Raw genomic sequence first — 13,326 nt, forward strand, 5'->3', positions numbered from 1 at the left:
GAGAAAGTATGATTTTATGGTTTTCGCAGGCATGAAAACAATGCTTATTATGCTGTTCTTACACATTGCTATTGAGACATTACTCTCAAAATGATTCCTGAGTGATGCTGGAGAACTAAACATGAGTCCACACAGTACGAGATAAGCTGACATGGCCCTGCCTTCCAGGAGCTTACAGAATCCCGATGGAAACCAGAATTCAACACACACAAATAATGCCACATTTAAAAAGCACTATGCACTGCAGCAGAGCGCTAGAGCGGTACACAAACATATGCACAAGGCAGTCAGGGGTGGAGCAGGGTCCCGAGAAGATGCAAGGACTTGGGCTGAGGTACTGCACACCATGAACAGTTAAGCCTGATGTCATATTAAAAACAAAATGTATTTCTGTTTACACAAGACCTAAATAGTCATTTTCATAAAAAGAAACAAGGGAGCTCATGCCTTTTTGTTTATACCCTTTCTATTTTGAATTTAAATAAGAAAAACATTTAAAGGGGCCAAAAGTTTTAGAATTGACTGATTTGTAATTCTTTTTGTATCAAAAATAAAAAGAAAAGAATAAAACCCATTCTTAAATACGTAATTTGCTTCAGAACAAACTCCACATTTAATTTCAATAAATCTAAAAAGACTAGGTTTATGTAGAAAACAAAATTAAATATGGAGAAGACCCCTGTCTTCTAAAGCTTCAAAATTACTGAAATTTAACAAAGGTATTCGAGATTAGGCCTAATTCTTAAATCCTGTCAGTTTTAAGATCTAAAAATCAAATCACTTTATCAGCACAGTCCTACTTGGTGACTTGAGAAAGAATGCAGATGGAGTTACAGCCTTGGACTTCACTAGAGCAAACAAGATGTGGACTGAGACGTTCAGTTGTGAAATTTTGTATAAAGATTTCAAGGCATCTTACTGATTTTCAGCATATCAGTAATTTTCAGTGCCTGTTAAATGACGTACATATGCAATATATTTCCATGTCTTAAATAATCAAATTAAGGCAAGAAATCTAAAAGCATTTTGAAGGTCAGCGGCCATTCCAGAGTTTTGAACACAAATCTTTAAAATAGAGCATATTCCTATAGAACATTCTAGGAAATCATCTAACCCAGATGCACATGAGAATCACCTGGGGAGTAAGACAAGCAAAGGCCCAACTCCTAAGATTCTAACTTAATTAGTCTCAGATAGGGCCCAGCTTTCCATCACACACACACACACACACACACACACACACACACACACCCCCTCACACTCCCATCCCCCCATCCAGGAGATACTAATAATGAAACCACTGCTTTAGACTTGGCTATATCCCAGAACGAAAAGACAAACAATTGTTGATAATCAATGCTAAATTTCCATTTAAGGGGAAAACTTCAGCCATAATAACAATCATTTGTGTTGACATCATTTCATTCAAACAGATCTCAGCAAGATTAAAAAAAAAAAAAAAAAAAAAAAAAGTTTGTCATTGCCAAACATCCTATTCAAAGAGCAAAAGAGGCCAAAAGCTAAGGAGTTTTTCTCTTTTGTCCTCTGCAGTGATGCCCAGTCGGTATATTAGCTATTGGTTATTTGTCATTTTAAAGTTGGACTATCCTGAGAAAAACTTTATTTCCGCTCATTTTCATTTCTGTCAGACTTTCCATTATAAATTTTATTTTTTCTGCCAGTAAGAGTAGTATGAGGTTGCAATTTGGCAAGAACATTTTAAGCCTGGGTGTGATTTCCTTACCCCGATTTGATTTAAATTAGTTTTGCCATATTTAGTGAGACCAAAAAAAAAGTCCTTTTTAGCTAGCCACTTTGGTTTGTCTATTGGGTCATTTTCTGTACAATTTCAAAAGTCTGAAAAGTCACTGTATTTATTTCTGATAATTTTATATAGAAGTGCATTAATAAGTTCATACTATCCCATTACCATTTTTAATGAAAACAACTTAATTGACAATAAAGAAACTGCCGGCTTTTGTTTTTCTGCTAAAATACCCACTTTTTTTAAAGCCACATGTCTGTCACTATTAGTGTGAAATCCTCCAGAGAAACATAATGGACACACACACACACGATCTTTAAACTGATGCCTTTCTGAAACAATACACATTTCTCCAGGACAGCGTTCTGCTACCTGTTGCTTGCCGCCAGCATTTCTCTACACCAAACAAAAGGCCATTGGGACTGGAATAAGCGAATTCACATGTAACAGTGCTCATCCTACAAGTCCACAGGATATTGTTATAATACAATAAAGCAGCTTTTGGGGCTCCTTAGGGCATATCAGCTACAGGTTTTCCATCCAGTGTCTCTATAAAGGAGTAGACAGGAGAAAACAAAAGCTCCCCTCCACGAAGTCACTCACCTTGCCACACAGCGGGGGACCATTTCCCCCGGGATCTGTTATTTAGACCTGAAGCCCAAGATACCAAGGAGCTGCTTTCTTTTGGGTTTGCATAGCTGGTGTTGGAAACAGGGATTCAAAGAACAAGTCGGCACCAGAGAAACTCATTCACACTGGAAGACACGCTCTGGTCTGTTCTATTCCCAAATTTCACAGAAAGCAGAAATTCATAATATGTGTACTAGTCCTCTCCAGCCCCTATCCCCTTGATCAGGGAATCTCCAAAATTTTGCTCTTTTATTTATCCAAAAATGATCGCACTGTTTATGGATCCTGTTGAGATCAGACTAAGCACAGAGAGTCAGTTCTTGCAAGACTCACAACCATGGAGCAGAAAGAAGAAAGCAAGCATCCACACTCCACGTCCATACATGAAGACTTTTTAAGAAAAGCATAGGCAGTCATACTCCTAGATACAACAGAATTTTCCTGGACACGAATGTCTCAAAATGAACCTCCCAAGGCCCAGGAACCCAGCCATCACACACACACCAGTCCGTGCACCTCTATACTCCACCCTCTGCCCCGTTCCACTTCTCACCTTGTTTGCCAAAAAGATTAACTTCAGCTTCACCTGAGGGAAGTCTTCCCCACACACCGAGGGAGGGTCTGTGTCCCCGCACATACACAGACAGACTCACGCAGTCTGGATGATGCTTTCACAAGTTAAGGGGCCTCACGCTTACTCAGCAGAGGAAATCTTTGTGTCTGTGAGGAATCACGCCAATTCCTATTAGTAAGAAAGGATACAGGGGCGAGGAAGCCTATTCTCTCATTGACCAGAAAAAGAGGCCCAGCAAAAACAGAGACCTCTGCCATGACCATCTGCAAAAAGGAAGGATGTTGTCAACTTTCTTCTCCCCAAAACTCTGACGACCTCTGCCTTGACCCTCAGAAACCAGATACACAGGAACAGGCTCTTCTGCAGGAACTGAGAGCTTTTCACCAGAGACTCGGCACTGGGAGGCTTGTCGCCCGGCTATCTACCCCGAACATTTGCACTCACATTCCAAAGATGTTTCCGTTGCGTTGAAATGACTGTAAATTTCTTTCCTGCAGAATTCTTTCCAAACAAACTGCCATGAACTGTCCTCTGCAGCCTGTGCCGCGGGACTCCTTAACCAAGCACCATCCAGCTCATCACAGCAAGTCTTTCAGATGCTGAATATGACTGCACTGGTGGCTGGGTCAGAGGAGGAAACTTTAAAAATGCAAATACACCCAGGAAAGCAAGCCACCAGAATCCCACCGCCAGTGAACATAACTGCCTCGCAGAGGAGACCTCCTTCAGGGGCTCCATTTAATTACTAAAACTGTTTGCTTACATTTTTCAGGATATATTAAATAGTTGTTTTAAATTTTTTAAACAGATTTTTCCCCCATTTCATTAAAGGAAATGGGAGGGTGAGAGGGTTCAGGAGAACAAGCGTTCCCTTTCCAACACAAAAAGAACACACGTTCTGTTTGGGTGAAGAATAAAACAGTGGAAAGCTTTGAATATTAAAGAGGATTATTAAATTCTATCAAGAGTTTTCCAAAGTAAAAAACCAAGCATTTATAAGAAAACAAGCCCAAACCTTAGGAAAAAAAGAAAAAAAAGGCTTGAAACGTGTGATTAATACTGATACTGAAATTAAAAAGAAAGCACTATAAAATCTCAATTGTCTTGAAACAAAGCGTACACTTTTGGCTATTGATAGTATTTTTAGAACTGGGCGTTTTCTGGAGAGTTAAAGTATGTATGCGAATGCAAGGTGCAGAGACACAAACACACACATGCTATACCTTTGTATTACACTGGCATTTCATTATTTAATTAAAGTACTCTTATTTTTCTAGCTCACGCATACTTCCCTTGAGACGGCTTTGCTGTTAGCCTGCTGGCCTTGACTTCCAGCCAAAAACAATTCAGAAACAAAAAGGGACAACAAATCATATTTTCACAGACATTTTTATCCCTCAGTACAACCCTGTTTTCACACAACATCATACAGCCCTTGTGAAAACTATAATTTGGGGCAATAGCCACCGAACCCAGGGTCTGACACATGGATGCACGAAGTATTTCCAGTGAAGAAATTCTTAAGTTCCTAATTGCAAATAAACTCTTTTGATAGAACCACTATAAGCAACGTCGCTGGTTTGCAAACAGTGCCACTGGTACTGGCTGATGGATTAAAAAATAAAAGCAAGCCAGTGATGTAGCTCTAATATGCCAGAGACCTAAAGATGAGGTGTCTGTTACTTCCCAGCTCTGTGCTATTTCATTACTTTTTAAAAGAAAGAAGCATCGGCAGCCTCTCAGTGCATCTGAGTGCCACGGTCTACAATACACAGTCGAATGTATAAAATAAAGCAATTTCCCAGGCTAATTCTCTCAACCCTTCCTCATGCAAGATTCTCACTTACCTGGTGGCAACCCTGTAAGTTTGATTCTCTCCCATAAGATGAATATGAGCCCCTTTCTGTTTTACCTGCCAAGAGAAACAACAAAAATAAAGTGTAAATAGTGTTTTTCCTTAAAAAAAAAAAAAAAAATCCTCCAGGTAACAGACATCGACTTCTCTTCCCCGATGTTTACATACGTAAAGTAGGCACTACTGCAATGTATGCAAGCAGGAGAGGGAATAAAACTTCCTCACTCTGGCTATGATAAACTGGAAAAAAATATCCTTCATTCCTATTCTTAGCCAAACTGCTCCACACTTCCAAAAACTGTCATTCCAATGGCCTCCACTTTCTCTAACAAACAAATTGTCATTCCTTATTTTCACTTTCTCTCTCTCTCAAAAAATTTAAACAATTTCATTTTTATTTACACAGCAGGCAAATTATCTATGTAATGACCCTAGTCTAGTAATTCCCATTGATTATATTGACACTTAATGGTTAGGCCAAAGCTAATCAATCAAGCTTTCCAGATGGTGAATACAGCAAAAGAAACTATTCAAAATTCTGAGACACTCTCTTTTTTTAACTCCCTTTCCCAGGAGTAAATTCCATCACGATCAAGACGATGATGGAATTTACATTTGGAAAGAGGGCTTTTGAAAAATTGCTGCGACTCTGAACCCAAGTTCAGATTCTACCACTAAACTCAGCAGGACATGGGATACTGGAATGTGAGTATCTTGCTCCAATTCTAACAACCCAACTTGTATATACAAAGATGTATGCAGCCTCAGAAGCTGTTTGACCACATCTGAGGATGAAATCAAGGCTGCTCATTTGTTTCTTTTAAAGCATGGTTAGCCTTAATAGTCAGCAAGGAAGACAATGAAACCACATTACAAGAGATCTAAGTAGTAGAGTTTAGTTAGCGACATAGGAAGAGTTATCATAGAAAAGCGATCCATATCATGACATTAAGAAGGTCTAGGGACAAGGCCAAGAACCCAGAACACAAACCCCATGCCGCCTGAGAATGAAGGATACTTCTCTCTTGGAGAGCAGAATTATAAGGAACACTGTACTCTACCTAGGACGATACTACTCTTTTTTCCAATGGGAAATTCAAAACTAGTAGTCTGAGGGACTAAATGATATCCATCTAAAGTTTACAAACCCCCAAATTTCCCCTCAACCTAAGTTAATGCAAATGCTAAAAGGAACAGTGGTCAATTTATTGTTTTAGTTCAATGGCAATGCAGTGCATGCCTTCATGACACCATGCAAAAATGTACCTTTAACAAACCTTAACTCTGACCTTGTAGCTAAGTCACTATATATATAAAATAGAAGATGATTTTTCAAAGAAAGCCAAACGTGAGTGTTAAAATTAACCCTTCCCTACCCTCCCTAGTATTAACTTTTCTACTGATTACAATGAATCTCAAACTTGGGAAAACATCCCCGTACCCATTTCTGGTATATCGTTCAGTGCAAAGTAGAAAATCAATGTCCACATCGGCTTCAGTTCCAGTGGAACAGGATATTATTGCACAGACTGTCTGTCTTGGGACATCTAAGAGAGTAACTTTAATTGTATGAGGATTTTACATTGAAGAAAGACTCATTTACCTGTTCAGCAGTGCAGACGGTCATGCATACATATTTACTCTTCTGTGTAAGTCAAATATAACCTATACATGCCCTTTAACTTCTCTACAAATATTACAGAAAAGGTTAGACCTTTGTGAGCTATCAAATAACATATGTCCTTCCTTAAGCTCTTGCACCTAAAAAGCTGCAATGCAACCACATCATAATTCACTTTGACATAATATTCACTTGTTTAACAACTAGAAAGGCAGGTAGAGAGGCAGGCAAACAGGCAGACAGAAAGCCAGATGACAAATAAAGTAGACTTTGCTCTGCCTGCCTAGGAAATTGAACATCTAGTGTCCTGTTTTGGTAATTCCTAAAAACTGGATTGTAAAATACAATTTGAAGAAAGAAAGGCTATCTAGTTTTCTCTCTAGAAGGAATGACTGAATCTATCCCCTATAGAATTCCACCACCTGACATGATTTCCCAACTTGAGTCCAACACACAGACCTCAGAGAAATGAATTTTCCTACCAGGATTTGTCTCAATTCATATATACATTCCCTTCCCTTATTTTGAAGCTAGAAGGTCATTGCAAATAGTAAGGATGAGAGAGAGAGGGAGGGAAAGAAAAGGAGAATAAATGGAAGCGGAGGAAGGAAAGAAGAGAAGTAAAGAGAGAGAGGGGAACGGAAAAGCAAGCAGATAGAAAGGGAGAGAAGGAGGGGGGAGATGAGGAGAATATGAATTCATGCTGCACTGAGTCCCCGAAGAACTCCAGGCTACATAGGCCCAGCATTCTTTACTATCATATCAGATACAGACTGCTTCATCTTAATTTTGCTTGTTAAAAAATATTTATCCAGATACAAAAATAAACCCACTGCAAATTACAAGTTGTCAGGGTTAAAAATCTACTCCTGTTTGTGTGGGGGAGGATAAGAGACCAGCATAGACATGAATCATTCTCAGTAATTTGAGTGTTTCCATGACATCAATGGGCACCAGTCCAGGACTCTGTCGAAGTCTGCGAGGTACCAAAGAGGCAGTGCAGCCAGCAGGAGGCTGGGAGGTGCACTTTTTTTTTTTTTTTTTTTTTTAGGATTATGCTCCTTGTAAAGATTTCATCTGTAGCATCCACTTTTACCATCAAATAGATCGCTCCAGAGATCATGAGCAAACACATTTCATTCTGATAGTGTAAGCCTTTAACTTTATTACATCTTTTTGTTCCCAAATTCAACTATAAATCTGCCCTCAGAGCCCAAACCCCTGTTTGGGAGCAAAATAATCAGAGACCATGGATAAACCCAAGCACTTTCTCAAATGTATTATATCTATTCCTCTCATTTCCTAATGGCAGGAAGCAGCCATTTTACAATGACACCTCAGTGTCTAGGAAAATAAATACACCTTTTGTGTAAATTGTCCACTAAAAACTAGCTATGGTCTTGATGCTGATTTTCTGCTTAAAATTCACATGAATGTTTGTTTCAGATAATACAATTATCAAGAGCACTGATAACATGGTTGAGCAGGATTCGGAAGGAACTCTGTGCTCATGAACACAAAAGCTCCTACATATCTGTGTTCACTCTATGTCAGGCATGGATTTTTGTCCCTATACCCACTGGCTGGCAGACAGCTTCTTTCCTCCTCTCTCCATTCTTCGCCACCCCCCCCCCCATCCCCACCACCACCGCAGAGCTTTGAAACAGCTAAAGATTCTATTTTCCCAATGTTTAAAGAGATAGCAGTGATGCACAAGCCCGGCGCGTTCACTGCAGAATTTTCGAGACAACCCTCCAGTACTAGAACGCGACAGCCGCTGCGGATATTTTTTGGCACAAAGACAATGGTGGCAGTGCCAAGCCCCATGGCTAAAACTACTCAAAAGAGGCATAAGGGTAGCATTAATCGCTCAAGTCTTTTACTGCATGGAGTACTGTTGTCCATATTTTAAAAACTAAAAGTACCCGTTAGTAACATTTGTCGTGTGCCCAGAAAGGGTGTGGGGGGTATCCTGAAATATATACCAGAAACAAATCTTGACAGGCGTTTGATTCATTTTTATACCTAGGAGGACCAAATGTTAAATTTGCTGCTGGTGACGATCTGCCGTGCCTGAGACGGATGACGTGACCTAGTGGAGTGCACCGAGGCTGAATGAAAGAGGAGAGCGTTTCATACACTGAGCCGACATATTGGCTAAACAAGCTTCTTCCACAGAAATGATGTATGCGAGGAACATGTACTACTATGTCACAATTTTTTAAGTTAAACAAGAAAAACGCTGTAAATGAGCAGACACAACATCAGTCAATCAATCCTTCTAGACAAAGGAGACCAAGACGCAGCCTCCCCTCTAGAACAGGCGGCATCTACAGTGAGCAAACAACCCGGAGAGTCAACATGTGTTTTGTCCAAATTGAACTCATCAGCTGCTAAAACCTGTATTTAAATTTGATAATTTAAAATGACACCAACTGACAATCAATAAAAAATTCACTTGCTTCTCCCGTTGCCCTTGAAAATCTAATCTAAGCAGAAAATATTGCATAAGCTACTTCCAATTGTTTAAAGACCAATATGTTTGCTGATCTATTCAGTAATCCTTTATCTTGCTGCCCAAGAATGATAAGGAAAAAAATGATGTTTTTTATTTGGGGGCACTGTGGTTAACAAATGCTTATATAATTCCAAATGTAATACTTTAATATTCGTATATAATTTTCCATTTGACTTCCGATTTTCCTTCCAGTATATCCATAGTATCCTGTAAGGGAATGGCATGGGAATTGGACGAGAATAAAAATATTGCATAAAGGTAAAAATGGTCTCATAAGTCCATTCATTCACAGAAATACATCTAAGTATCACCTTTGAAGATGACTACGTCTGGACAGCTCTAAGCGACCTTGAAAGAATGAGAGGCAACAAGAACAGTGTACTGATGATATGGTTCCTGGAGATAAGCTGTGCTAGGAGAGCCCACCGGAGGTCGACCAGTAGGCTTATAGCAAGGTTATGTTCAGGTTTCCAGCCTTTCATTCTTGAAAGGCCACTTTCAAAATTATATATAAATGGTAGGTATTTCACCTACTAGTGAAAATATGCACCTCTACAGTGAAACATACCCAGTGAAAAGCCCTGCTGAAACATTATCTATCTGATGCTGCAGGACAACACCCAGCAAGGCTGTTTCGCTGTTCCTCTCTCTGGGAACCGAAGAATGAGCCTTTTGTTCCCGGCCATCAGTCTAGGGAACTCATCATGACCAACTTCAAATCAGAATATATCTCTGTCCCTGTCCCCAACCTCAACCTATTCCTGGTTACCCTATTAAATTTTTTTATACTGAAAAGATGATTTCATTAAACAATGCCTACAATTCTAAGTGGTTCTGAAAATACACACGAGGTCATTATGGCTGGTTCCTTCATCTTTTCCATGCCAGCCTTTTCCTCCCTTGCTCAGACAAGAATAGCTAAGACCCTGTCATGTGTTACCCACAATGCAAAGGGCTTATGTAAACTGATTTATTCAAGCTGTACAACAACCCTGTGGGGCAGGTAATGTCAGCCCCATTTTATAGGTGAAGAAACTGAGTTACAAAAATTGCCAGAGGTCACACATGAGCTTAGTGATAAGAGCTAAACCCTGGCAGCTTGATTACAAAGGCTGGACTTTCAGCACTATTCTGTGCTGCTGATGTTTAAACCTGGAAACAACAGATCTATAAATAAATAAGAAACCCAACACTGAAAACTCAAATCCCAGAGCTCAAAACACTCATGAATTTGATATGAAATTAATGAAAGTGTCTTATAGGTGGTAATCATTTACATTTACATGGTATTTTCCTCCTAAAAGGTCTCCAGGTAATTTGGAGCTGTGCAAATGATGTTCACCAGAATCTGTGACATCATACGACAAACTACAATCATCTCCACACGAATTCGAAGCAACTAAGCAACAAAAACATGCCAGCAAACTGCATCTCTACGTGTTCCCTATTTGAAGGCTATGACTTCATTTAAATGCACAGGGAAGAGTAAAAGTAAAATTAACTATAGGACAATGGAGCATAGCTCACAAGTGTCTGCTGTGAAATGGTAATCTCACAAAAGACTCCAGAAAACAAAAGGGAAGCCAATTAAAGGGGCCTAGAAAATGTTACAAGCCCTCTATACCCTCTCCCCTGAAATGTACATCGCACCTTAGCAAGTTAAAGCCTCTGAGAAGTCCTATAGCGAGGACATTTAATTTAGTTTAATATTGTCTGCCCTAAACTTGTTTGAATACACATAACTGCTCCCATTTTTTGGTCTATTAATATAAATCTCGAGGAACTTTAGGATCTACTCTGATACAAAAGTTAACACTATGTTTGTATTTTCTAGCAAGTAACTAATGTAAAATTTTAAATGGAATCTTATTTAATTTAAACTGATCTAAAAACATTTTTGACTTTTTGAAATGTTTCTATGTAGAAATGCCTTTGCTATTCTAACTAGCTGGTCAATCTTAATTATCCCTGCTCCTAGCCTGGAGGCAAGAGTCTGGATTTGCAAGAAATCAGTTGATGTTATTCTTTTGATTTCTAAAATTCAGAGAACCTTGATTCTCCTCTACAGAATCTTACCATACAGGACAACTCTATCATTACCCACAGGCATTAAGGAATCAAAATTTAATAAATTTCATGCTAAAGGAATTACAACTCGCCCTGGCCAGTTTAGCTCAACGGTTAGCGCGTCGGCCCGCGGACCAATGAGTCGCGGGTTCGATTCCAGCCAAGGGCACATAGCTCAGTTGCGGTTCGTCCCAGCCCCAGTCGGAGTCATGTGGGAGGCAACCAGTCAATGTGTCTCTCTCACGTTGATGTTTCTCTCTCTCTCTCTCTCTCTCCCCTTCCCGCCCTATCTGAAGATAAATGAAAAAATATCCTCAAGTGAGAATTAAAAAAAAAAAAAAGAATTACAACTCAATGGTAGTAGATAAACTAGTCATTCCACAGCCTAGAAAATTCTCCTCCTCCTCTTTTTACTAGATTGGAAACAGAAAATAAAAAAGTGAGGACAATAAGCACATTGCTTGTACCAAAGAATAATGGGAAAAGGAAGCTAGCCCCATCCTGGAAAAAAACAGCACTAGTCCTCTCTTTCAGTGATACTCTTAAGTCACAAAAACAGAATATTCAGTAATGATCTATGGCTCTAATGATGGAACATTAGGAGTTTGGCTGCATTTCATCACCGATGCAACTCATCTTGTCTAGACACTGTGCTCCCTTCATCACAGCAGGTGAACTCAAACTCCAAATATCTGCGCATCTTGAGACATCATCAAAACTCTTCAATTTAGGGGCCTGCCCATGGTTCAGAATTGATATTCAATTCTCCACAAACCACTTCTATTTGTAAAGCACTACATAGCACGTGAAGTAATTTAACTTGCATTATTTAAGATAACACACCCTAAGAACACCATAGATGGATATTTTAATCCCTATTTTCATAGCTGAGATTACTCAAAGTAAGAAACCAGTTTATACAAGAGGTTATACAGATATTAAGAAATAAAGCCAGAACATAAACTTCTAACTCCAGTACCAAAGCCTGTTTTCACAATATGCCACCTCTTTTTGGCATATTCCAGATGTATTATCAGCATATGTTGTACTAACAAAGATTATTCTTTTCCCTGTGTTCCACAACCCTCCCCCCTCAAATACTTTGAACTCAATTTGTAGTAAGTCAAAGAGGAGTTCTCAAGTCCTTTGATGGATAAAAATGTTAAAACTGATCAACATTCTGAGTGACCATTCTCTGGTAGATCAAAAATGACATTCTCTCAATGCAGAATAAAAATACTGTCTTAGATTATTTCACATGCGCAAGACAACAACAGCCAAAATAATCCCCCTCGCCCAGGGTCATGCTTAGAAAATGTGTACACATGACCAAATTAAAGGACATGAGTTTTATGCTTTATTTTCCAAATGCAGGAAAATCTTTCATTGAAATTAACACTCATTCCACAGAGTGTGCAATTAATCAACATAATCATGGGGATAACTTAGCTGTTTGGGGAGGTGTGTCAAATAACTCTTTAAGGCCACTAAAGGGCCACTTGAGCCACCAAAGTAATGATTTTCTGAATCAGCAATTTGTACAAGGGTCCCCTAGAGACCTGAAGGACTAAGGGCAACCCCGAAATCACTCAACTTACTTCTAATCAGTAAGTTAGCACTGGCTTCATGTGCGCGAGATCTTAACCGTCGTCAACCCTGTTCTATATTTCTTCCGCAGTGACTGTGACTGGGCACAACCAAGGCAACCGAGGGGCTGTGCAGCCTCCGAAGAAACAACACACGCATTTAAAATCTTATTTCTTATTAGAAGAAATGATAGTTTCATATAAAAATGAAAACAGGTGACATTTGTAATACATACTAAAGGTATCAAAAGCAAGCAGAAACAAAATATTTTTGCTACATTCTTAGGAACAAAAGAAGACACAGTATGGGCGTGAAGAAAAGTAATCCCCCAAAATTCAACTCCCAGGCTAAGAACCCTTGCTGAGAATTCGTGAGAATGATCAGCGAGGCTTTTCCACCCGAGAACTTGAATTCAGTGGAGTGGGGTCCGGCCTTCTTTTTTTTTTAAATAAAATTCCACTGGTTAGACTAATAAGCCAGGGAGTAAGCAATTTAAGTGACAGCCACAGCCTTTAAAGGTTACAATAAATGAAACTCCAATAAACTTGGTAACCGAGTGGATAACAAAAAATCAATTGACTACCGGATGCAACCTATTTAACTGGATTTTAAAAAGACAAACAATTGGTGCTCTCTGAGGTCCCTCCAGACAGTTACCATGTAACCATTCACGGGTTAGAGCAGGGTCTTAATTTTTCAAACATGCAAT

General features: G+C 39.3%; 1 protein-coding gene across 8 annotated transcripts in view; it reads right to left on the minus strand.

Moving 5' to 3' along the window:
- TCF4 (transcription factor 4) overlaps positions 1–13,326 on the minus strand; it is a 349,525-nt gene that overhangs the window by 164,243 nt on the left and 171,956 nt on the right. For all 8 annotated transcript variants that reach the window (XM_036244526.1, XM_036244527.1, XM_036244524.1 and 5 more), the window contains exon 6: positions 4,817–4,881. In XM_036244526.1, the coding sequence (XP_036100419.1) occupies positions 4,817–4,881 (65 nt within the window). The remainder of the gene's footprint in view (positions 1–4,816; positions 4,882–13,326) is intronic.

Source organism: Molossus molossus, unplaced genomic scaffold, assembly GCF_014108415.1.
Source record: "Molossus molossus isolate mMolMol1 unplaced genomic scaffold, mMolMol1.p scaffold_m16_p_6, whole genome shotgun sequence".
NCBI classification, from domain to species: Eukaryota; Metazoa; Chordata; class Mammalia; order Chiroptera; family Molossidae; genus Molossus; species Molossus molossus.